We start from the raw sequence: 27,795 nt of genomic DNA, 5'->3' as shown, positions 1-27,795 counted from the left end.
AGTGACCAGTGTCGAGCGTTTTGAGCATTTTTGACGCTCAGAACATGTTTGTTCTGAACACAGTTGTGGAGAAGCTGGAGCCCATCCCAGCATTTGTTGGGTGAGAGGCAGGGTGCACCCTGGACAGGTTCACCAGCCAGTTCTCAGCCTGGGGATGCTGATGGGCAGCGCTGACTCCAGAAATACACAAAGTAAATGTGCCATCAAATGAGTCAAGATGTGTGACTTTAATTAGACGTTTATTCTTAAATTTTAGTTTTTTCCATGTCTTTATTTTTCCTGACAAGGTTAAGTTGGATTGCCGCTTCTTAACATTTTAATACCGCCCTTTTTTTTTTTTTTTTGGGTGCTTTATTGGCACGACACAAGTACAGCATTCTTCTCCAAAGTAGAAGCTGACAACTAAATTGTTTTCATGACAGAACAATAAACCAGACACAAGCAGTCTGTATTTATTTTGTTCTTTTTCATTAATGTGTAAGCCACTTTTGCCGCCTAAATTACCTTTTGAATATCCACTTGACATGAAAAGATTGTTCTTTGCTGTGCGACTGACTTGACTGTTGATGAGGGGGAATGTTTGGTTGTTTTGTCACAGTAAATAACTTCTGTTTCTATGTGTGTCATGTTGCACTGAAACATTTAGGCTGAAGCAGTGACTTTGTCACATCTGATTTATTCAGACGCTCTAACTTTGTCCTCACTTGTGTTTATTTTGTTTGTGTCTTTCTGGCAGAATGTGTCACGGTTTTCACGACAAGTACAGAGATTTATTTTCCTTTGAATGTCCCAATTCATTTTATGTTTGAGGCTATTCACTGTAAAAACTTTCCATCTGCGCACAAAGCTGGTCCTGAAGGGATAATAGAAGTGTGAGGAAGAGACAAACAGTAGGACAGTCAATCCAATATGTCTTTTTGAATGAACACTCTTTTTACAAGTAATTTCAAATATGTATCTCAGGCAAAGGCAGGGTCGCCTGAAAAAGTCATTTAGCCATACTGGGCATCGGATTTTTTTTCCTTTGGATTTGTCTGTGAATATCACTTTGTTGCAGATTAATTACCCAACAAAACAGTTTAGTTAAATAAACAGCCTTTAAAATTAAGTCCAGCATTTTTGGGAAAGTGTTGATTTAAAGACTGTGGCTTCTTCTTGAAAAGACACAGTTGGGGACAGTCCTGGTTAGTCACTGCTGTTGGTGTGAGTCTGTCATTTGGCAGCTTATTTTAGAAGGCATTATTCTCCCTTTTGCTTTTTTTTACTGTTCTTAAAATATCCTTTGCTAAAGGAAACACCCCCTCCAAGCTCGCAGCTTACATACGCATGCTGTCATTGGAAAGTTTAACTAACAGTATTTCTTGAACATTTACACAAACTTACCTGTTTAATATGCTGGTAAATGCTGGTAAAAAATGTTCTGAATACTCACCAAAGATGTTCTGGTTCAACCAACACCACTGACTTTTGACGTTTGAGTTTTGTCCTCTCTCCTGTTGTCTTGTGGTGTTTTCGGACTTCACTGTTCTCATTCTTGCTCAGTTTGGTTGTATGATATCACATTAGTACATTTTCAATATGTTAGTAAAGGATCTAAACAAAAATAAATTATTTCCACAGAAATTTTGGGGGAAATCCCTTTGCTATTAGCATCAGCTCTCTTCAGCAACTTATCTTATATTCTAATCATACCTCTCAGTATCCTGAAAAGGATGTTAAAAAGCTTTCTCAAAAGATAGTTGCTTTTTTCTGCTGTTGTCTGTTCGGGTCACTCGACTTCTGCCATGTTTAGGAAGTGTTATGTGTTGAGGCTTATGCAGATGCTTGGACATATTGCATGTGTCCTTAAGTATAGAGGACATGTTTTAAAACACGTTTGCCAGCATAAATTTATATGAACCCTTTTACCTTTGAGCGTTTGCAGAGGACCAAGGCCCATTTCGTTCTTGATGAGAAAATAGATGCTGGAAAAATTTGAATTCCAACCTCACAATTCAGGTGCGTCAGCCTGGTTTTTGAGAACTTCAATTTTGTACGATTTCAGTGATGCCAAATTTGACTTCAGCATGCATTTTAGATACTTTTTCTCTCCTCTTCACCCCAGTGGCATTTTAATGAGACCATGGTGAGAGTACACAGTCTGCAGCTGAAAGAAATAGCAAAATGTTGAGTCATGTCAAGTTGTACCATGTGATAGGAAAATGCTGTATTCTTCCCCGAGCACCAATGCTGCATACTAGGCTTAGAATGATTATGGCTACTTGATCAAAAACGTGTGTTTTACATTTTCAAGTATTCACATATCACTGTAGTATTAGAAATTAGCAATGCGACACCAGCCCTCATAAACACTTCATAAGTCGCTGTCACTCACAAAACATGAACATCATGTAACGTCCTCAGTGCGTTCGCTTTGACAGGCCTTTATTAACATAAATAAGAATAATCTCTTTTTTTATTCCTTTTTTTTTTTTTAATGGAAGATGATCGTGAAGAGACACCCTCTGCTGGGATACAGAGTACATTGTTGAGTATATGGCCATTGTTTTTCTAAAATATTCTGTTTTGCAAATATTATAGAGAAACAAGCTCATATAAGCTGATGTCAGTGGGAGCATATCTCTATTGATCAGGAAACAATAACACATGAATTTGAATCCTGAAAAAAAAAATCTCTCTCTGTGTTAATGATTGTGTAATAACTCAACTTGTAATTGTCTGACAACTGGTGCAGGTGGGAGGAAACAGGTAGAATCTCAGAGTTTTGTTGTAGTAAACCTGCCAGTGAGGAGGTTCACTTCATGGTGTCAGTTACCATGGTAACAGACTTGACTTGGAGTTAGACTTATGATACTTTCTGAAAAAACAAAAAGTAGAGTTTACCTCATCTCAGGGTTAACACACTCAGAGTTTCAGCATAACCTGCTTTCTGGAACAGGCCCCGGATTTGCCTGCCAGTCTGTGTAGCATCAACAACAAAAAGGAGCTATGCTTCCAGAGAAGGCACGCAGGCTGGCATCCAGCAAGTTGCAGGTGGGGCAGGTCTCAGGTAGCTCTCTGGAGCTTAGCAGGCTGCAGCAGCATGAAAAGGAGAGACTGATGAGCAAATGAGCAGCAGCTGTGACAATCACCTCCACCTGACACTTTCCTGAACCAGACTTCACATCTCCCCTCTCGGCAGCTGATCAACACCACCCCCTTCAACACGGATGGGTTGAAATCAAGCAGAATTACTCTATATGACTCGGACACCAGTATAGATGGTTTTGTTTATTTTGCTTGACGCAACTTTTTTCATATATGTTTCCCTTTTTGCAGCTATATATTGCATACCCCTTTATCCACTGTGTATTACCAATAAATCCATACTTTCAATTTATGTTTTGCTCTTAATCATTCAACAATCTGTCCATCTTTTGCTCTGTTACTGGTCATTCTCATTTGTGCTTACCTTTCTCCATCCCTCCACTCAGCTCTTGTGTCCAGCGGCACCAAGGAAGATTTAGTAAGAGAAATGGTGATTGTGTGTGTGTGTGTGTGTGTTAATGACTAGCTTGACACTGATCCAAGTGTATTGGAAGTTTTTTCTTTCTCTGAAGATACTGGCAGCAAGACCCCTAGTGTCTTTTCAGTTTTTACAGTAAGTGAAGATCTAAACAGCATCTTCTCCTTTTTCTAATTATTTCTTTTTTTCATCGTCATTCACACATGAGCAGACACATATTGAACATAGCCAGTTTGGCCAAAAGTGTTTTTTTTAGACACATAAGCCAAGAAAAAGAGGTCAAGCAATTTTATCTATCCAACAGGTCCATGACTGCCATATTTAAAGTGGATATCATATGTTTTTTTATTTAAATGTAAAGCTTTTTATGGTTTATGTAAAGTACTTTAAATAATCTTTTACGCAAAATGTGCTATTTAAGCAAACTTTCTCTGTTCTACCTTAAAAAAAAAGATAAATACACGTATAAATGCTACATATAATGCCTTGAATGTCATGGAAGATGTTTCATACAACACAGACTTTTCTAGTTGAACTGATAAAGCTTAACTACTTTACCTTAAAGAAGCAATATGTAACTTTCTGACCTTAAAAATATGTGTTCCTTACTCGTTTCAAGGGTGCAGTGACATTTATTATGTAGATTGCTGGAGCCGTTGTTGGCCTGCAGCTGAGAAAGCTCGTTTTTACTTTCAGGATGCTACATCATGTAGTAGGACATAAAAGTATGTCGTACAGCTCAGTTTTGCTATAGGTACCGCATAATATGCTACATACCACATATCAGGTCACTAGCTTGTTTAAATTCACACTATAGTTGGTTCATCAAAGAAACACAAGAGGAGGTAGAGAAGAAAAAGAGAAAGGGATAGAGCAAGCAAGATGACATGTCAACGTTTTTACTCACTGGAGAGAACTAAGTGAAGAGGCAGGTTTCAAACTAAGTGTTGAATAAGCTGTCATTGTGGTGTGTGTCACTCAAAATCTGCAAAAACTCAACAAAATATGGAAAAAATAAATGAAGAAATAAAAAAAAATCTGCAAAAGTTCTGCAGTCCAGTTTAAAAAGCTGGAATAACTGGAGGTGAGATTAGTTGTGAACTAACTTAAAGGTCTTCACATACTGGACAGCGTTAAGATATAAATGAAAGAAAAGAAACACAATCAATAAATGAGAAAACATACACACATTGAATATTTTAAAATCAAACTATTCTCTACAAAATGAGGTCGTCATATGAAATGGCTTTCAAACCAGAGAATGAGTTTCTGCGCAGGCATGTTGACTTGCTCCCTCGCTTTGGAATCCATAGTTATGTGGTAAAAAAAAAAAAAACACATTACATAGACGAAGAAAGTCAAATAATTATTTAAAATATTAATATAATAAACCACATTTTACTTAAAATTTCCCATTCAATTTCCAATGATTTAGTCAACTTTGAGAAGAGTGTGTAATTAAAGTCACTGTGGCCTGATAAAAAGGTACATTAACGTTTTCTTATTATGTCGAATATAAAATGTAATTTAATCCAACCATTTACGATTACCACAGAAGTGTGTTTTTTGCAGAAGTTAATCTCAAGGAGACTGGCTTTGAAAAGGGTGCCAGATACTGAGTGTTTCTAAGCTTTTACATTTGTTTTGTTCATTGTTATCAGAGTTGGGTGATGTATGATATTCCCAGTTTGTGAGTGTGCCGCATTACCATGCAAGAAAATGAGCAGCCGTTGTCTTTCTTCTCCAAACCATGTTTTGAAATGCCTTCTTATTCAGCTGGTCAGGCTGATACAAGCCCTGCATACACATTTAGCCATGTGTGTACACAGACTGCTCTCTCATTATCATATATAATATGGCCATTATCATATTTCTAATTTGCACCCAAATGGTGAAAGACACAAAAGGGATGTTGGGGATGCAGAACAACATTCCATAGAAGGGTCATAAATCTTCTGTCCTCATTGTCCTCGACTCCCCCCCCCCCTTCTAAACACACACAAACACATGCCCGCACACACGTCTGTCAGATGTGCTCTGCAATAATTAGGTCTTTCAGGTTATGATAATGTTTATGCTGTTTTGTGGTTCATCTGCTCACTGGTGCGCAGAATGCTATTAATCACACCAGTCTAAATCGCACGCTGATTCCTGCACTGCATTTCAGTGTGTATGTGTGCGAGTTTGTGCTTGCTTCGTTTTGATGATTATGTTTTTGTCTCTGTACTGGAAGACACTGGACAGAGGGTGGACAAAAAAATGAATGGGAGAGTGAAAAAGGCCCAATGCCATCTGGGAGATACACTGAAGTACAGCAGGCATATCTGCACATCTTTGCTTTCCAGTTTCTTCTCTTTATTCTCCCCTTTGCATCCATATGATGCTTTCTGTTTAATGGAATAAAGGAAATTAAAACCTGGCTTTTGCTAATGTAGCATAAGGTCACAGATTCTCTGACTCAAACCGCCTTTGCACCGCCGTGATGCAGATTAATGCTTTAATGGTTAATTTCTGTGAAGTAGGCCAAGAAGAACAGGGCTATAGTTATAAACAGTGGAATGCTTTTTTTCAAAATCATCATCAAACAGCTCACATATATAATATATATTTTGTGTCATTTAGCTGCTGAATGAAATAAAAAAGCATTTGCTTTACTTAAAAAAATCAATTCCCCATCAAGAGAAAGACAAGCTGTCAGATTAACTTGCCAAGTTGAGCTATATCTTGGTTTGGTAATAGCTCGAATGTGAGCTTTGTGCAGTAAACTTACGTGGCTTTTGGGTTTTCTGCTACAAAGACATCTAAATAACTGAGAGAAGAGACTGTTGCAGCGCAGAGTTTTCATTTCAGACAGAAACCATGACCGCAAAAGTGAATGCCAAAATAATTTCAGGAGGACTGCAAAGGCATTCAGAGAGCTGCATAACTTCAGAATAAGAAGCAATCTAAAAATTGGAATGAAAGTGGAACAAAATTCCATTTCTGATGTATTTCCAAAACAAATCCCTTTGGCTGTTAAATTTGTTTGGTAAACTTACAAAACAGGATGTTTACAAGGATGTTTGTTGAACTTTGTTTGCTTTTTTATCTTTTTTTTTTTTTTTTTTCCTTTTTGTGTGTTTTTTTGTTTTGTAAGTATGAAAGATGAAAGTGGAAAAACATAATCCTGAATGTCACAGAGCTGTCATCCAAATGCACCTTTCCACAGCAGGTACTTTGTGGACTCACTCTCTGCATGTGCCCAAGAAAACTAAACTTTTTATTAACCCTTTTCATATAATTTAATGGACAAAATAGAAACATTCTTTCACTCTCATTTCCAGTACTAAAACATCAGCATCATGACATTGCTTTCCGTCCAGCTCCGCCAGCTGTGTGAAGAGTACAGAAGGAAAAGTGAGTCAGAAGTGCAACCTTAATGGCTGAACAAGCAAGGGGATCAATAGCTGTTGTTTTTCTTTTTCTTTTGCTTTAACAGAGAAAAAAAAAAGATCCGAAGATTACAATCAAACTTTTTTTCTCAACTACTTTTTAGTTCTTTTCCATTCATTGAATCTGCCACCTTTCATTCCTCTTCTTCATCCTCCTACAGTTTCTTTCCTCCTTCCACACTCGCTCTGCTCTGCATCTGCCCTACTCAGCACAAATACACAATGCGTAGTGAAAAGAAACTGATTTGTACATGTTGTCTGTGAAAAATACTTGGGATTTCAGAGTATAAGTAAAAATGCAGCGGATTTTCTGCGTTTAAAGAGTATGTTATGGAAAACAATGTTACAAAATGTGTACAAAGATTAAAACTTTCTTCATGTTAAAATAACTTCCAACTATGGCTGCAAAAAAGTGTGATTATGATTGCATAATCATTCCAAGTTAATCTTTTATAAAAATATGTATTTAAATAAATTTGTTTTTATATTTAATTTAAACAACAATAATAAAGCAAGTACACAATAAGAAAAAAAAAAAAGAAAAAAAAAACCCTTTTAGCCCAAGTTAACCAATTTCATCCTCTGTTAAATGACACCAAACTCTGCACAAGTCTGCTTATTGACTTGAGTGAGGTGTGTTGCAGCAGGGAAACTCTCAACTCTTGCAGGACTGTGGCCCTCGAGGACCCTAATGGCCCACCCTCTTACATACAAAGAAAGTCTTGTGTAAACAGAGATACCAAGGATGTAGTTGGATATTCTCCACTTTTTATGTAATATGAGGTCATCCATCACATTCATCTAAATACTTGTTTTTTTGTTAATTCACTTTTTAAAGTAAAAAATGAACTGCGTCAAATCTTATATTGCTTTAAAACATGTTTTTCATTACTCTCTAAGCTTCCTGTTAGTTTAACTAAACCCAGTGAGATCTGCTCTTCAGCTAATTTTGCATTTATTTCCAAGCAAGGCAAGCAACAGGACTGAATTCCACTTTCACTTGTTCAGGACTGGTTTTTAGACAGATAGTAGGAATTAGACCTCGGAACCGCTGTTACAGACATTAACACCACCCAGTAACGAATGAGTATAGGTACAGCCGCTGCTAGTGGGTTTATCCCTTGCATTCGTGCACTACTCTGAATACTTTAGTCCATGCCAACCCACTGCATGGTCTCCACCTTGACGTCAAGTATAAATTGGACTGATAGCTCACAAGTGGTTCCAAAAAGTAGCTTTCTGATGCAGACAGCTTTAAGTAATTCAGTAATCTTTTTTTTACTATAAAATGTTTTATCCATAATGCATTCATTATGGTGTTGCTATGGTACAAGTGAAGTTTGTTGACTTTTGAGCCCTCCATGGATCACATCTAGGTGTCGGTAAGGCATCTCTCTTCTTGAGCGGCTCTGCTGTTACCAATGTCACCTGCCAATCAAAGTGAAGCTGGATTTCTATGTGGGTGTGATTGTGCTTCAGATAGACCAATTGGAAGGTAGAAAATACAGTCCTGTGTCTCTTATCTGTTAAGTAAGGTTGCTGGGAACGAGTACCTTTCAATTTCAAGAACAGAGTTACCTGAGAGGCCACAAACACCCTCAAGCGTAAGCCAGTCAGACAATGCTGAGCACAAGTTACTCTGCAGTTTATAGCAGGAACTCACACACACATGTGGATGTTTTGTGTGAGAGGATTTATTTCGGCAATGCAAGTAATAGATTGTGCACACGCATTGATCGTATTTCATTGCACCACTGAATTTAATTGAATCCACATAAAATACCAGCAGGCAGAATTTTTTGATAATCCTATGCAATTCTTTTGACAAAGGTAAAGAAAAAACAAAGACATTTGAGCGAGTTTAAGTGTTCCTAGCTGTGATTTGAGGTTTCAGTTTCATCCTAACTCATTAATGGAACTAAACAGTGTTACTAGCCCGTCATGTAGCTACCTTGGACAACAAAGCTTTGCATTACTTGCACCAAACCCACACCACCCTTCAGCTGCTTTAGATGATCTATACGTTTAAAGCATACTGTATTTTTTTTCTTAATACTATTTTTTCTGCTGCTTCCAATGCCCCCATGTCACCAAGACGAAATGTCTGCAAGACTTCAACATAATATTGATTAATTGATTTATTTTTGCCCCAAAGCATTCCACCTACCACATCATATCCACATGCCAGTTCTCTGAAAACAATGCTATTGGCCCACTCAGCTGAAGTCCATTACCTTTAAGCTCACACGGCTGAAACTCTTAAAACCTTTCATCAGTTCTTTCACGGAGTGGTCCGCTGCAAACAGATTCAGTCATGCAGTGAAATCTCTCCTTGAGCCCCTCACAACATTTCAACTTCTGACCTCCGCGTCCACCTGCACAGAAGCTCTTTCATCATACAACACATCTTTTTCTTCATTGCACACTCACTCACACACAAAACACACACATATGCAGACGTAACATGACTCCACCTCACGTATGCACACAAATGCACGTGTGCAGAAATATACACACAGTTAAATGCCTGGTCACCTTTGACCTTTTGACCGCAGTTAACTAACTAACCTCTTGTTATTTCCCCTCTTGACTGCACCGCTTTGTGTGGGGCCTCACAGAAAAGATCCAGTCATGCAGCACCGGTCGCCACAGGGCAACTTCAGCTTATCAACATATCCATCTTTTTTTCTAGATCGATTCACATAAACAGAGACGCTCAGTCACTTGTTCACCTCAGGATTTGAACTTTTAACCTTTGCTTTGCTTAAGCATGTTCATTTCCTCATAGTTAGTACTTTTCATGGCCTTTATATGGTTGCATTTACTGCTAATGTGAAGCCCAACAGAAGCCACAACTAAGGAGAACACTTAACACTTTCACTATTTGAAACTTGAGCTTGCTGTTTATCTGTAGAAGTAATGTGTCTTTATAAAATAAAAGGTGCATGTTCAGAAGTTGGCAAGGACATAAACCACACTATCAAATTTCATAATTTCATGAGCATGCCTAGAATGATCTCACTCCTCTAGGACATATAAAGGTAACTAAATTTATTTATTTTTTGCTAAATTTGGACTTAACTTGTGTTTTAAGTTGATGCAGTCTTTCACCATTATTTTTGTCAAGAACCTGATTTCAAAATGAGTGAAAGCAAATTTTACATACATTTGATTTTTGTCCATTTGATTTAAATCTTAATTCTCCAGCCTACTTCATTTCATTTAATTTATGACCATCAAATTTGTAAATACATAATTAACCATAGTGACTGTGTTAAATGGAAAATAGCCTGCAATTGAAATGCATCCTGAAGATCGGTAACTTTAAACAGAATCTTTTACCTTGTTTCTACTTCATATGTTCCTCATGTTTAGTCATCGAGTTAAATTTTTAAACTTAAATGTGATTTTAATGCAGATTTTATTAATGTGGCTAGGATTTGTTGGGTTCATTTTAAATAGTTGAAATAAAAGTTTACCTGCTGTTATATGTTGTTCCCAAAGGAAATCAGTAAAAGAAAAAGGTCCGTAACAATAATGCTAGGCATAGTGTGAGCAATCTTTCTGAGAAGAAAGATAGTAAATGCATGCAGCCGAGGGGCTTCAGCGCCCCTTTTTTTAAAAGCTGGTCCACTGACTCATAACACAAAACTGTTGCCCCAAGTGCTTCAGGGAAAAAAGTCAGAATGTTTCAGCTTAAAGTGAATATTTCTTTTCTAGGTGGAAAGATTTCACTTTCACATGTTACTTATTATTCTCTTTGCCCCTTTGAAAACATTTTGTAGTCTTACTGCCTGCTGCCATCTGCGCTTGTGGAGTCTCTTATAGCTTTGAACTGAAAGCCCAAACCTTTAAACTTCATCAGTATTTGTGCGCTCAACAGCATGGCTACATCTGGCCTTTGCCGAACATTATTGAATAATAATTAAGATGACATTAACTGTTTGATATTAAACAATATTAACAATACTTGTTTTTGAAATTTCTAATAAAAAAAGGGAATTCTGCAACTTCTGTTTTTTTTACTAATTACTTCACAAGCCTAGTGTGTCAGATTTTTTTCAGATATGAAATGTGTTTTTTGCTCCAGCGTGAGCAACAAGTAATGATAATTATTTCTTTTTAAATTTACATTTTCTTTTGCTGAGCCCAAAAGTCTTATAAACAACCTGTGTTTTCATTTTCTAAATTCCCGATATGACCTGCCACAGCGCATGGAGACAAATGAAATTGAAAAAAATAAAATAACAAAAACCAAAAGAATCTCCTAGAGCGAGGTGATCTAAAGTGTCTTCATATTGAAGGGTCACTAAAAAATCAATACAAAGTTGTTCAGAGTCATCTTTATAGTATGATGAAACATTTGTGTTCTGATAGAAGTGGCTTCATCCAGAATAACAGTACCTCCACACATAAGCCACACAGGGTCACTGAATAGTTTGATGAGATTGAACGTGATGTGATTCATAAGTTTTGCAGACCTTGATTCAGGTCAACACCTTTGGGACATTTTGGAACAACATATTGGATAGCACTCTCACTGCCACTATTATAAAGTCATGTTTTTGGGAAGGAAAAATTGTGCACTGTTCTTGGAAAAGAGTTCAAAAGACTTTTCTGATACTTGGAATCTGTCACCAAAGATTAAACGCTTCTTTTGCAACTTTTGTCTAAATGTACCAAACAGTAGAGGCAAAGTGAAACCATTAATTCCATTTGAAGAATAAAAGTCGTCTATCATGAGCACAACTAGATGTCTTAACTGAGACTGCTTTCAAATCCGATCAAAGTAGTTTGGATTTGTAAGTCAAGCTAATCAGAAGCTAAGCAGAAATGAGCTGAATCCAGTTGGTAAATTCAGGTACCCAACCAGGACATAACGCATGTGTTTTGGTAAATTGTTGATGTGTTATTAAGTGAATGTTACTACAGGATATGGAAAGAATGTTTTCCTCATTTATTCATCATAAATTCTTTTGGCATTTGTCTCATTGAGACTAAATTCTGAGTAACCATCAGGCACATGTTTAAAGATAAAGTGGCAATATGTAGCCTGCTGTCTCGTGTTACAATAGAAAACAGGCATCGTTGCACCAAATTATAGTGTAATTGTTTGTCATAGTTAATATAAAGATTTAATGTGTTTGGTTACATTAATAACTGAGCTCAGTCCATATATGATAATGTCCTCTGGTCTCTTTGAACTTGGGCTGAGATGGCTAGTGTGAAAGCTTTGTGACGTGTTCCATTTAGGCCCACTTTGATTTTTTTCTTTCCCTTTTTTCCTCCCCTTGAATTTATCAGTGATTCACTCCGGAAATGTTTTTTTTGCCCTAAAGGCTGATGAAACCCATTTAAAGCCTATTGCATAATTTGAAACATCTTTTGGATTTAATCAAAATAACACTTCAAATGAAACGAGTCCGCGTCCCTCTTGCTGTCCCTTCATTTCTCTGTCTGTCACACTCAGGATTGCTGTTTCTGTCTCAGCAACAACTGCTGTAGTTCCCACAAGTTCAATCACAGCTCATATTTGTGAGGGGAGCAGACTCAGGATAAAAGTTAATTAGGACTCTGGCAGCAGAGGAGCAGAGAGAAAGGAGGCCAGAACAACATAGATTATATTAAAATACAGCCTGACATTCTGGACTAATTTTTCTCTCACCTTGTTCACACCATTGCAGACCAAAAATCCACCAATACTGGCGCTTGATATTCCAAAATGGCATGCTAACACTGCTGACATTTATCATCCTAATCAATGGATAACAATGGCTTTACACTGCCTCATTAGTTTGTAAACATTGTCACTGCTTTAGGGAAGAATGCAGTACTAATGATGTGTTTTTATGTATATGTTTTAATTCTTCTGTCATGTAATGAATCCTTAGATATACAAAGAAAAAAAAATACACAAAAACTAAGAAATCCAAGGATTGTTGAGATCAGAAGGAAAGTAATTGGAGTGGTTTATTGAGCCATAGGGCTTCATAATTAAATGAATTGTGATGTAGACAGTGGTGTTGAGGAGCAGGATGGCAGGGGGAAAGACAAACACTCTAATAAATTGAACATATTTCTAATAATTTGTGGTGAGCGTCTGCACATTATCAAGGCAAAGGAGCGAGGAATGATGTAGTTGTGAGCTCTGTGTGATCATGAGTGTGAAGAGTGAAAGGAAGAGGATGGCAAGACAGAACAGTTTGGTCAGTAACGTCTCTGCAATAGGGTCAGAAGCTGAAGTCCATTAGAAAACTCCCTTGAGGCTCTATTAATAGTGACCTGAAGAGGGAAGGAGGAAAGGATTTAGAGAGCAAGTGAGGAGGACAAAAAAAGGAAAAGAGAGATGAAAAAGAGAAAGATGAAGAAGACAGAACTTGAAAAGGGAAGTCTGGTGGCCAGCAAGATGCCAGAGAGCAAAGCAGGGAGATGAAGTGTTGGTAAATAGCAAAGACGTGTGAAGGCAGGAAATGTGGACTGAAGATGAGAGTGTGGAGTTTGGAGATATGCCACGAAGAAAAGGGGGAGAGATGGAGAGGAGTGGGAAGGAGGAGAAACACAGCAGGGGAGGTGGACAGACTGGCTCAGCAGAGGGAAAAAAAAGTCGAAAGGAATGAGTGTGGCACAGAGAGAGAGAGAGAGAGAGAGAGAGAGGGAGGGATAAGAAAGAAAAGAAGAGAGGGAAGAAGAGAGGGATGATATGTGTCCAGATGGAGAAAAGCATGAGCAGTGAATGTCTGATCCAATTTAGTGTTCAGCTCTAAATAAGATGGGGGAAAACATGGGAAAATCTTCAAATGAAATAAGCCTGTAAGCTGCCCTTTATTATTTGATTTTAGGCCATCTCATTATTCTCGAGTTTGTGCACTAGTTTTTCTCCCCACCAAGTAGTCATCTACAAAACTGGGCACAGCGTGGTGTTTTCAGCTCTTTTATTTTATTTTAGGAAGACAAGTGGAACAATGTGAAGCAAAATGGAATAGAAGAAGGATACGGTAATGGCGCACAGAGAGTGGAGGACAGGGTAATTCTGAGGTGTCTAGAGAACAGAAGAAGAAATTAAAAAGGCCAAGAGGAAAAGGAGATCCAGTGTTGCTCAAAGTGGCTGGGTGGATAGAGGGCGATGTAAAATGTGCCTTTGGGGAAGTGACCTAAGAAAGATGGATGACTAAATCTGTGCCATTACTTCAACACAAAAGTAGACAGAAAGTAGGCTGCGAGCAACATAAAAACACAACAGAAAGGTGCACATAGGATGAGCAGGCTTCCCAAAGACACAGACCAAAAATGTAAACGTGGAATTAGAGATACACAAATGTATCAATTTAGAAAGTCAGAATGACCTTCAGTGAAATATTGACAGGTGGAAAATATGCAAACGCACATGTTTAACTGAAAACCTGCCAGCTGAGCAGCTTGGTGTGGATCATAGAGAACACACATACGCAGCACCCGCCATACTATCAATTATCAGCCTCCCAGAAAAACATTATCCTATCTCCCTGAAAAATACAAGTCCTTCCGCAGCCAATGTTTTGATATTCTAATGCACTGCCCTGTGCTGGCTGATGTATTAATAGTGATACTGAGCTGTGATAGTAGAACATGAATGAAAGCAAATCCTCGCTTTTCCCTCAGGCTCTGGCATAAGGGAGACAGAATCCATCTGGAAGATAACGTTACACAGCAACTTGCACAAGTTTGTTCCCCAATAAGCTTACATAAGACTACGCATATCAACGAGATACTCCATTTGAATATGTGTGATAAAATTAAAAACGTATGCATTCCGAAAGATTAAAGCTATTCTGCATGAAACAACGGCAGCCATACCTTGCTCGGTTTGTCTTCTGTTTTCTGTTTATCTGTTCGGTTCAGATGCATTTTCATATTTAAGGTTTGTTATTGCATTATTTGAGCATTCATTTCTGTACACTTTTGGAAAAGAAGCACAGAATTTGTAAGAGTGTGGTAGGAAGTGAATAGTGTTGACAGACCACAGACTTGTGGCTGATTTGGGATGGTTGCTGTATACTGTAGCATGACTGAAGAGAGGTTGGAAGGGCAAATTGAGCGATCGGAGAGATGGGGCTTACCCGAAAGCGCCTGTCATCACTCGTTCTTACATGAGTAACCTTGTTCGGAGTAGGGAGGTGGAATTAAATGCTACAGGGTACCCAAAGAGTCAAACAGATTGGTTCTCATCTGGCCGCACCAGGATTACTGGAGCCGGTAGTGCAACGTTTAGGGTTCTGCTCACATATTGAGGCTCATGAAAGAACCTCTGACCAAAGCTTCATTGCCTGCTGCTTAACCTCAAAAAAGCAAAATTGTTTATAAATCCCTGCTACAGAGCATCCTGTGGTGACCACTGAGGTGCATCTGTGCTGTCTTGCTCTGCAGAAACTAGAGATAAGCACTGGCTTAAGGGCCATACCGGGACAAACGAAGAATACTTGCTGTTTTGTCTTTCCTTTAAAGAAGTCTGTTGCACATTTTCATCCGGACGCTGAGCTCCAGAAACCCAATCCTTTCCAAGATGAAACTGACAAATAGCTGAAAAGGGATAAAGAATATGATATAGGAATCTGAAGTCGTAGAAGAGATTTAAACCTTAGAATAATGCAAGAACTAACAACAGAAAGCTGTGTGTGTGTGTGTTCGCGTTTGTGTGCATGGAATTCTTGGCAGAGCTGTTCATTGAAAAATAGCTACTGAGAGCTCTTACACTGCCTACCTGCGAACGCCCACTCTTCATCTGCTCCTTGCTTAAAATGCGCCTTTGCCTAATTGTATATATGAGTGATGTATGTCCAAGTGTGAATGTGTCAGTGAGTGCCGGTGCAACTCTGAACCGATCTGCAACTGAGATGATGTGCATGCCTTATACTTTCTTTCTGAATAGTCAGTAATACTTTATACTTTTTTTCCCCCTAATGCATTCGCCGTTCTTTCATATTGATCTTGGTGACCTCCAAGTTTTTTATTAGTATTGACATCATTGCAGTTAAAATTCAAATTGGCGCAAAATGTTTTTATTATACTTTTTCTCTATTTACTGAAGTTTTTCAGAGACTCTTAAATTAAAGGCCTTTTCTTTTCCAGCTGGAATATTCTTGTAAATAATTTGTGTGATGAAATGGAATCTCCACCAGTGACTGCCAAAGGCGATGATTGTGATGAGTCCAGGGATCATCAGAGTCAGTAAGCCTTATCCTCTGCACAAGATTACTGTCTGTGCAGTTTTATGGTGATCCTTCCTGTAATTGCTGAAATACAAGTTTGGAACAAAGTGGTAAACTGGGTAACTACCCCTTACAGTTATATTTATAGTACTGTTGCAATTTACAGTGACACATAATCAATAGTTACTAAAATAACAATCAGACAATTTCAACCTTCAAATGAAATACTGTTTCACATATTATCCATAGAAAACTGTTGACAGGAGCCTTAAGGAGTGAAGTACTTGCAATGCACAGCCATTTAATCACATGAGGAAACACACCAGATCTTCATTACATACTGTGGATACATACATATTTAGATTAAGTGGCTACCATAACGTACAAACTACATAAGTGTGCACACACACACAGATGCAGACAAACTGTTGGCCTGTTTAATGCAGCCGTCCTTCCACACACATCCACACATACAGTGATGTTTGCCTTGTGCACAGACTGGAGGTGGTGTGGTTTCAGAATCATAGTTTGGGAATAATTTAAGTTAGCAGAGAGCATGCCTGTCTGTGAAGAGTTTTAATTCAGGTATTGTAAAAGCAAAACAAAACAAAAAAGTTTGCTATTCTCTCACATGCTTTTTTTTTGTTTTCATTATCTCTAACTTTAATGTTTTTATTTTTGTTTGTTTTTTTGTTTTTTTTTTGTACTACGTGAAGAGTTGTCTATGGAATGAGGAGAATCATTCCAGACTGTAAAACTTTTTTTTTCATAACTACAAACACCCAGATACCTTAGATTCATTCTTTCTTCCACTCTAGAAATTGTGCTTCTCTTTGGTTCTTTTCATCGAAGCCAGCTGCAGCTTGACTGAGTCGCTCCTCTGCAGGCAGGGTTGTAAATCTAGCTTCAGGCTCAAGTTGGGGCCTTATATGTCATGCATGTTGAAAGCCAGAGGCCGCCAGCCAGCTGTCACTGTCTGCTCCAGATTAAGATGTTTAGAATTCAACTATTTTCTGCTATTATGAATTGCCTTGTGAAGCTCTCAAAGCCTGCTGGATGAATAATTGCCTATGACAAGCATTGTACTGTGCATGCTTGGTCATATTCAGCATATAGACCACCCAGTTTAACATGTAAAATAAGAAAGATGTTTATCCATACTTGTCCATCTGTAAACTCATCAAAACTGCAGCCAGATGTCAGATGAATAATTTAAAGTGAAGCGGTTTTCCATGAAGAATATGATCCATTGCTGCATGGGTTCCCATCAAATTACAGGTTTGTTGCTTTCCTGTTTAACTGCAACTGAGGTTTTTCAAGTCTATGTTTTTTCATGTCTATTTAACTGATTCTTTTGGACCAGAGTAATAGTGATAAAATGCTCTTATTTTTCTTTTTGTGTCTGAAACAATGATTAGAATAAAACCCAGTTTCAAATGGTTGCACATAAAAGTCCGACTACTTGGTGTCTTGTTTCAGAAAAGATGTGACACATAGAGATGATGTCTGTATAATTCCTGACATGGAAGAATTTGACTACTTCGGTCCACCCTCAGTCTAATTCTGTTTTAAATCACTTGGCTGCCAGAAATGCATGCACCCACAACCCACATACTGCTGGTAGTTCACCATATGTTTTGGCAACCAGTATAGTTTTGCTGGTAATTGCTTCATCACCCTGATCTGAACCACTTATCTTATGAAAACAACTCGGAAAGAAAAGGAGAGAAAAGAAAGCAAAAGCTAAAATGCTTGAAAAAAAGATGCCAAGATAAGAAGAGTACGATTACTGGAAGTAGCAGATGTGTGTGTGTGTCTACTTGCAGACAGTTCCCAAAAGGGCTTGGCATATTAATCTGTGAACAGAACCTCTTGAACTGTCCATTTGTGCACACAAAGTAGTTAAAAGCAAATTCCCACAATAAAACAGATACACAGAAGTTTACATTACTTTACAAAGTAGAACCGTTCTCTGCTCAGTGAACAGTTTGCAGACGAGTCTTCAGCCAACAGCAGGTTACCATATCCACACACAGGTAATCTTTTAAGGCACACACACTACAATAGTGCTGGGTAAACTTTAAGAAAGCTGTACACTGAATCCCCAGTGAGAGTTTGGGAACGATGTTTCAAAAGGGAATCATAAAATGTATTTATGAAAATATATATTTTCTTAAAGCTGAAACACTGATGTGCTGAGCTGCAAGTGAATAGTTGATGACAAGATTTTTTTATTTTTTTCCACTGTGTGCATGTGTTTGGATGAGCACATGCTGTCGATAGCTCTCAGCTCATGGTTCTTGTACTCTGCATAATTTTTCTAGGCTGGATAAGTGATGCCAAGTTTGTTTGTGTACGTGTGAAATATATCTAAATCTGCAACAATTGTACATGTCTCCTGTTAAATCATCCTTTATACCTATTCGTTTTAATCTTTCTCTTCACCTTTGTGAACTCACAAAGTCCCTCCTTAAAACATTTAAAGGAGTCTTTTCAAGTTAAAAGTCATATAATAAAGAGTAAAAAACTGTGTGTTTATGTGTTTGTCTTTGGAGGACTGATTCAGGGCAGGAGCATGAGATCTCTGGGCAGGAAGAGCTCTGGATAATAGAAGTGTCATCAATGGAAATTTATGTTTTCCTGTTTTTCTGAAAGCAATGTTTCACTATTGGTGTGGGAAAATAGGAATCAGAAAGGAAACCAGAGTGAGTGAGCTTTTCTTTGTGTCCAAACGCTGTTTAGCCTTTGTCTGAATTCAAGGGTTTTATTTTTGTTTTTATTTCTATCAGCGACTTGGGTGCAATTTTGCTGTAAAATGTCTGAAATGTTTTGGTTCCAGTATTGTTTGCTTATCCTATGCTGCATGTGTGTGTGTACGTGTGTGTGTGTGTGTGTGTGTGTGTTGTTTGTTGAGCTACAGGTTACGTGGTTGAGGAGTTTTACCCTTAAAAGTGGTTTTGTATTTCTTATTTACGGTTTGTGCGTGTGTGGGTGCCTGTTTCTCAGAGTGCTTGTGTTTTTGCAGCTGCTGCAGATTCTAACTATCTGATAAGACATTAAGAAGTATGACCTCATGATTTCCACGGCTACTGCACTGATACACATCTCAGACTCTGCTCACAGCACCAAGAACGCAAGACCCAGACACAGTTCTGCCCGTTAAGCTTTTGACCTTATATGGCTCCATTTGCTGACTTTGGTGTGCTTTAGTTTGCACGCATAGTTGTACAGCTTTCAACTCTTCTTCTGCTTAAACATGTTACTGTTTGTCTAAAATAAGTTGCATTGTTTGATGTCAGTATTTTTGTTGTCCATATTTTTAGTTCTTAATTAGATCATATGTATTTTTTTTCTGTATTTTAGTTGTATGCCAAAAATATACTTGCTCAGATAAGTATCACTTTAGCCCATAATATTCTGCAAAAAAGAAAGAAAGAAAAATGACTAGCATCCAGTGTCATCTGGCATTCGTCTTCAGTGAGGAAGCATGCAATCTGCTTTGAGTCTGGTTCGCGTAACTCTGCAGGAAAAGTGTGAGTCGATCAGCTTAAGAATTGATTGGCAGTGATGGAAACTTAAAATGCAGTGGGACATGTTCATTTCTGTGTAGTGTATTTCAGCCAAAAAGAAGTTTTCATGCTACACATTTAGGAATCAAAGCATCACCCATAAATAAATCTCTCTAGTCCTGCTGTGAAGCGATCTGTGCTTTAATCAGAATGAATAGATCATTTTCCAGGCAGTGGTACCACAAACTGTGGTAAACCACCTGTTAGTTGCTGCCGTGCCGTTCCTTCCTGTATTGTATGCAGGCCTGGCCATGGAAGTGATACTTGGAATTTTAAGTATCAGCTAAATGATTATTATCATGGTAGTTCAGGGAAGGCAAAATATTTCTTTCAGACACATTGACAAATAAAAAGCTTTCAATTTTGATGTAAATATGAGACTTTTCTCCATGTTCTGTTCTGTTGTCTTTAAATGTGTGTGACATCGGCACACGGTATCCAGCTTTTAAATAACTAAATTCATAGATGCTTCCAATATCTGGTTGAGAGCAAGTGAATTAGCCGCGAGGATCAGTAACGCATGACTGGAACAAGCAAAGATGAAGACACCGTTGCTGGTGGGAGAGATAGATCTGAAGGTTTTAAATCTTAGTTGCCTTGGCTTTGGGTGAAATAAACATGGAAAGGTCCTCATGTTGTTGTTTTTTCACCCATCAATGTGTATTTACAGAGTTTCATCTCTAAGAGGAGAAACAAATGGCTGTTAGAGCAGCTTTTTGTATTTCTGCCAGTAGCCAGTTGTTTTTTAATCGTACACGTGTGGTGATCTTTTTAATACCAGTTAAGGATAGTATTTCTACTGAGATACATAATATATATTTATCCGTTACTGCCAGCTATGTTTTTGTCTACATTTTTCTGTCAGTCTGTCTGTTTGTTAGTGACTTTATGCAAAAACTGCTGGATGCATTTTTGTGTTGTTTTTCTGAGAAAGCGTTTTGATCTAACTGAGATTGCTTACATTTTGGGAGGGATCTGGAAGGAGTTGTGGACGGAGGAGTTTTTAAAGGGTAAAAATAAGCTCCTTGCAGGAGGTCTGTGCTCCCCAATTGTTTTTCTATTTATTTATTTGTTTATCCACCCATTCTGCAAGACCTGTAACACCATAATCCAATTTGATACTCTAATAACATAAATTCTTAACAGACTTTCACTGTTTGGATTTAGAGCTATTCTAAGATGTTCAGGTCTACAGACTTGAGAGAGAGAATATATGTATGTATGTATGTATGTTCTTACTGCAGGTACATATTTACAATAAACTGTAAATCTAACCAGGACATTGTTCTGCTAAGACCATCTGTTACTGATGACAGCATTCAGGCATGACATTTATGAGCTGGGCTGTTAGGATCAGTAAGTCACTCTGTCAGGAGATCGGTAGATCTTTCTTCACAAAAAGTGGAAAGAGAAAGCAGATTGTGGACGGAGGAAATCGTGAAATCAGCAGAAGTACATGGTGAGAGTCTGTGACTTGTGAGGTTGATGGACACAACACTCAAGGCATTTCCATAACAGCTTCTATTCATGGGAAAAATGTATCTGTTTCCCCCCCCCCCCCCCCCCCCCCCCCCCCCCCCTTTTTCCATTCATTCTCCCCTTTCTCTGGCTATCATGTTTCTTGTGCCAATCAATAATTTATGGCTGTCGCTCCAGAGCAATGACACCCCCCCCCCCACCCCTTGCCAGCTCTCTGAATGACAGATGAGGGTGAGAATGACCATTGGGAAAGTGAAAAGCAGGAGAGGCATAAAAGCAGAGGGGTGGGGAAGTAAAAGGAACAACAAATAGCAGTAGTGACAGAAGTGTGAGAGCAGCAAGTGAATAACTGAAAGAAATTGCCAAAGAACATGACACTCAATAAATAAGCAGGAGTGGAAGAAAATTTCTCTCAGATAATGAAATTATGTGGCGAAAATATCTACCAATTTTCATACTCTCAGAGAGCTAATTACAGAACCAAGGGAGAAAATGTCAGCTTCGTGACATCAAAGTGGAGACGATGACTCTCATTTCCCCCCTCCCCAATTTGTGTCTTGTTGTTTTACCTAAGCTACTAGCCCTCAACACATTGCTATTCTCTGAGATAAGAACCATAATTACATGCACAGTTATGGGAAAGGAATGAAAAATTCTTTATGTGTTTGGTCACAGTTGTGTTGATTTTGTATGTGTGTGTGTGACCATCGGCAATAGCAGCCTTCAAAAATGACAGCTGAAAAAAAATAAAAAACTGTGTGCAGCTGTGTCAAAAATGTCCATTATTAATGTTACCATAGCTTCACAGGTGAGGCAGTTGCACACAAAAGGACCTATACACACACTCCAACATACACACTCTCTCACACTTACACACATTTAAGTGTAGACAGTCTTAATGAAACTAGATTATGTTGGAGTGGAAAGAAATTATAAGTTAGTATAAAATATGCATGAACTTTTGATAGATGTGGGTGTTTGTGTGCCAGAGTGTCCATGGCGAAAAGCAAAGCAAGGCCACATACCGCTTGCCTTCTGTTGTAATTTTCTGTACTTTTGTGATCTCGGTAACCTGGTGCCAGAACATTGTTGGTGACCCTTTGATTGAAGTCAAAGTGGTGTGAAGTTTGGACAGAGCGATAATACTGTGGAAGTTGCGGATCAGGACTGAGGAGGAGAATGAGAAATAAGTTTCTGGTCGCCCACAGGATTGGAAACTCTCTCTCTTCAATTACTTCCTTCTGTTTGTCTTTCATATTTTTTTTCTTATCCTGTTAGGATCTGTTGTCTCTAAAAGTTACAGAAAAAGATTTGACCCTAGCAGAGATATAATCCTTTAGCCAGCCACCAAATTTGATCAAAAGCAGAGATTTGAGGTTGTGGAATTATCCAAACTGTCCAAGAATTAATACTGTGATGATATGCTTTCGTCCCTGTTCTATTTGATTTCTTTTTTGGGTGCCAATTCGATTTAAATTGCGATTCGAACAATTCCTCGATATTGATGATTTTTGTAGACTAAAAACACCAAAAAAGTACAAAACTTTTTTTGCTCGTCATTTTTCTTGATTTCAATTAGGAAAAAACAACTGAGTAACCAGATCATTATTCTGCTGCTAGAATGCCCAAGAAGACAAGCAAAAAGATCAATAAAAACAATAAAAAAGACAAAACTTTCATAATTGGATTATTTTTATTTATTTTTTTAAAATTGATTTTTTAAAAATCAATTTTAAAATTGTGAAGCAAAAAATCCTGATATTTAATTTTTCTATTTGATTTTCCCACCTCTACCAAGAACCCTCAGTTAAAATGTAACAAGTTCTGATTTATTCCTTATTCCCTGTTACAGAAGAGCTTAATCTGTTATTAAAGCTTAACATACATGATGCAATTAATTTAATTTCATACAATACATGAAGGTAATAACTGGTACATTTTCACTATAAGATTCCAACTGTACCGATCACCACAGCGACAGTCCTCTTAAAGAGGACAATGTCCTGGGTGTTTTTTCTTGTCCTCCAACAATTCGTTTAAAGGTTATTGAAACAAGAGTTTCCCAGTGTTCACAAGAAGAGATAAAAAGGTGCAATTTTGTTCAATTCTCTTCTTACTGCGATTGGTGAAGAGAAACCCATGAAGCCACAGAGGTTGTTTTATATCGGAACAGTCAAGGATTCACTTAAAGACTCAACGTATGAAGTATTCCTCTACTTCTATCATAGTCAGTTCACTGCTGGTTATAACAAATCTCTTGATGGCAGAAATGAGAGAAATCAGACCACCAGTTAGTTAAAACTGCATGATAACCAAGAAAATCCACTAGGATAGAAATCAGACATCTGAGATACATAATGCCTTTTTTTTTTTTTTTTTGTCATGAAACTTCATGTTGCACGGCAACATCCGGCAGGAGTTGGACATAGGGGTTGGAGCAAAACATATCATAACCAAAAGTAGTAAAAACAAAGATGGATTCTTATTGTTGTTTCATCAGTGGTGTCCAAATTTTTTGCTTTTAATTCACTGTAACATCCCCTCCCCTAAGCCCCCCTTCTATTCTTCACTTTGTATTAATATTGACACTGAAGATCGTTTTTATGAGTCTGTGTTTCACCTTATCATCAGATACACACACAACAATTATAAATATATATTTTTTTAAAGACACTTGGTTCAGAGGAAAGTTCTTCATGATTTGCTTTGCTGGTGTATCGAATGATAACAATGATGTGTGGATGTTGTTTATTAAAACCTCTGTCTTTGTCTCTAAACTAGCTGACGAAGACTAGCTGTGATTTAAACATGTCTCTTTTTTTTTTGCCTTCACAGTGAGAGATGATGACGATTTCCTGAGGCTAAGTGAACTCCCGGAAACGTTTCCTTCAGACCCTCCTGAGCCGTTACCTCACTTCCTGTTTGAACCTGAGGAGGGCTACATCGTCAAAAATAAGCCCGTCAATCTCTACTGCAAAGCGACTCCCGCCACGCAAATTTACTTTAAGTGCAACAGCGAGTGGGTCCATCAGAAGGACCACACCGTGGAGGAAAGGGTTGACGAAAACTCAGGTCAGTGATCTCACACAGCTGCATCCACACTAATGCATTAAGCCATAATGAAGATGTTTACTTGAAGTGAAACAGAAAGGGACTTCACTCTTCACTTTTACTGAATGCACTCACAAGTCAGTTCAGATGCAGAGCGACTGTTTATCAGCCGAGCACAGTTCAGGTCAAACTGCACTTTAGCAGTAAAATACATTGTGTGAGACTGTAGCATGGATGCATAGTTCATTTTGAAATATTAAGAAACAGCAAGAAGCACTTTAAAAGAAAAAGTGTAGACAGATCCCAACATGCATGCGTGAGATTAGTATAAATCAGCAGATGCTTCTTCCCAATAATTCCTTTAATTAACTGTTCTACATCATACCCAGTGAGAAATTGAAAAGGTCTAAAACATCTTAAAATCCCAGCTGTATTGTGTTAGCATCAAACGTCGTTTGTCCTGAGGATAGTTGACTCTTTGCGATGTCGCCAACACTTGTGTCTTACTTTAAGGAAACTGTTTATATGGATGTTTAGATGCTTGTACAGAAAAGAAGGCCACATGTGTGCAAAGCTATACTAGTTACATTGTTGCACTGCAACGTTAATAGCGCACCTTAACAGGATCCACTATGATGTACTGGACAGCAGCCAGTTGTAGACTTGTCACATGACATCCTATGGTATTTTCTGATGGATAAGTAACGGATCCTGTTGTTACTTACTAGGAGGACAAAGACTTACACAATCTGGTGTCTTAGACTTAAGGTTGACGTGAGTCTAACTCATGTGTATCCACCTGCTCAATAATGAGTCTTGCCCCCCAGAGCAAGGGATTAACAGAGCCTTAGCACTTCTGATGGAAAGTTAGTGCTCTGAGAAATACTGTCTGGAGTAACACATAGCAGAATGTGTTTGTTGTTGTCTTTCACTTAAAACTAGCTAACAAAATACAGGCAAAGAGCATAATGGAGGTATTTTGGGAAGATTTCTCCTTGTGATACAAAAACAGACCCTGGAGCCATACATTGTGTTATGTGTGTGTGAGAGAGAGTGTGATAATTCTTTCATGTTTTGGATGCTAAGTCTATCAGACACAGAACGTGTTGGAGACAGAAACAGATGCAGCCGATGAGTACGTTTGAGAGTTTTTACTGGCTTATCTGTCACACTAACAGCCGAGTTGGAGGAAAACTAAATGCAACACTGTCTACGAGGTTTAAAAGAGAAATGTGCAAAACATAAGACTGATTTAAAAACAACAAGATACAGAAAGGGTATTACATTTTTAGTAAAAGAAAAACAATGTTCTCCTTTAAACATTATAAGTTGATAAATGTTTGTTAGGGAGAAAAGCAGAATTGGATTTTTGATGGGCATAATTAGGCAATTAGATCTGCTCTGGGCTCTGGTCTCTGATTAGTTTACATTAAACAATCTGCATGTTAAGCCTCAATTTTGTTTTAGTTAACTGGTGCCTGGAGAGGACACTGGTCTATGTTATTGGTTTTTGTTGTTTTATTGAGGGAAGGCTTAAGTAAAAATTTAATTCACAATCCACAGACTTATGGTGTTTTGTTGAAGCTCTTGCCAGCGATGTTCATGGCCTCCTCAGCCAAAGAGGGCAATAAGCAGATAATACACACAAAGCTACTAACATTTATTTCCTTTGTTTTAAACATTTTGTTATTGTCTTCTTTCAAATTTAATATCAAGGCATGTTTTCTTCAGAAGACACAAACACCTGCATATCACTGAGTTTTGTTGTCATCTGTACATAAAAGATGGGAAAACGATGTGGAATCATCTGTTTTGTTCATTCACATGCTATTCTCTCGGCTTTTCCTCCCATATCTCCATGTCTCCTCATTGACATCATCTGCAGCTGCTAGTCATTTATTAGTCTCCTATCAGCCATTCATTTGCTGGCTGCTGAGTTCCAAAGTGTCTTTATTGAGAGAAAATTCAATTCAATTAATGGCCCATGGATTCAGGTTGTCAGACTGTGTGTTGACTGACACCACTGAGAATTTCAAGAATGTAAATCATTCAGTGAACTAGTTGACTGATTTAAAAAAAAAATCCCTTGATTTGTTTGTATTCTGACCTTAGTTTCTGTTGGTGTTCCATAACCACATGGATATTCTCATTTCCTGTATAACATAGTTTTATAACTCAATTTCAGAGTTATCTTTACGAGCGTTCCTGCCAGTTTAAATAACCCTCAGGCTGGGCAGAAACATTGATTTTGGTTTTACATTTTTTGAACTGCTTTAGATTTGCTTAAATTCATGCTTAATTCATTTTATACTGGCGTCCTGATTGGCTGCTTGCTACTTTTACTCCTCTGGGGTATTTAATCTCTCAAGCACACAATAATCCATACAGGAAAACACATGAAAATATGATGAATAAATAAACAAATTGAGGGGAATTATGTAATATGGAGAGCGGTTGAGGTCTGGAGATGACTGCAGCTACGGCATTTGTTCTGTTTATTGATTCTTTAGAGACAATTTGTAATTAACACTGCTTGGTACGACAATCATGTTTGCAATTCACTGAATTACCAAAACAAATTAAGTAATGGCGATGTTTCCGTCCTGCCTTTTTTTTTTTACTTACTCAAAGTATTTAGGCCACTTTTGAACTCCAGACAAAAGGATTAACGTGAGATTATTTATTATGCAACATAGTTTCACTGAAAGACATCAAAAGTTACTATATTGAGTCTCTGCTGAATTTCTTGTGTTCCGTGTTTTTATGTTTTCCTGTGTGAAAACCCATACTCTGTAAGCTGTTTTCTTCTCTTTGTTTCCTGCTGCTTCACAGACACAGCTAGAAGCTATGAGCCCCACACTGCTTTTATTATCTGTCTTTCTGCTCAGCTCCTGCCTTCCCTCTCTGTCCCATCCTCTGCTTTTCCCTTTTGCCTTCTTTTCTTTCCTCTTTTTGCTCCTCGCTGCTTTTGCAGCATGTACTACTGTTATTTCCAGCGAATGAAATCGGAGAGAGAGCAGAGGAAGATAAAACCTGAGCTTGAGAATGCAGGGGAGAGAAGTAGGGAATGATGGAGGGATGCTGATGGGGCCACTGAGAGGGTTAGAGAGGCCGGTAGATACCATGGAGTCACACTGAGGAGAAAAGTGATACGTATCCTGCTGTGCTGTCTCCGTCTTTTTCCCAGAGTTGCTCTAATTTTCCATGAAGGGGAACATATTTTATTTTATTTTATTTTTCATTTATTAAATGAAAAAAAAGAACGTTGTTGATCACATGCTGTTCTAATGCACAGGTGTTGTCACATATTGGAGTTTGGTCAGGTGTGTTGCTACCTATATTTGGGCATTTTTGTGCTCTATACCTTATCTATAGAGGCACTTAAAGGATGTTTTGAAAAGAGTAGTCGCAAAAGGCGAGTGAACTGCAGTGGAATAGTGCATCAATTATGCAGCAGTCATAGTATGGACCCACACCGGACTTAGTTTATCACTATGATTGTCTGCACGAACACCAGAAGTAGGCTTGTAAGCCAAGATGTTGTCCAGTAAACAATATCACAGAGCGTTTTTAAA

At 38.1% G+C, this 27,795-nt stretch overlaps 1 protein-coding gene across 1 annotated transcript in view; it reads left to right on the top strand.

Moving 5' to 3' along the window:
* LOC306764475 (netrin receptor UNC5C-like) overlaps positions 1-27,795 on the top strand; it is a gene marked incomplete at both ends in the record, with an annotated part of 199,831 nt that overhangs the window by 73,680 nt on the left and 98,356 nt on the right. The window contains one exon of the mRNA XM_079251649.1: positions 24,005-24,241. Within this exon, the coding sequence (XP_079107775.1) occupies positions 24,005-24,241 (237 nt within the window). The remainder of the gene's footprint in view (positions 1-24,004; positions 24,242-27,795) is intronic.

This window comes from Telmatherina bonti (assembly GCF_933228915.1).
Source record: "Telmatherina bonti genome assembly, chromosome: 13".
Classification (NCBI taxonomy): domain Eukaryota; kingdom Metazoa; phylum Chordata; class Actinopteri; order Atheriniformes; family Telmatherinidae; genus Telmatherina; species Telmatherina bonti.
This window is presented reverse-complemented; position numbering and strand designations above follow the sequence as displayed.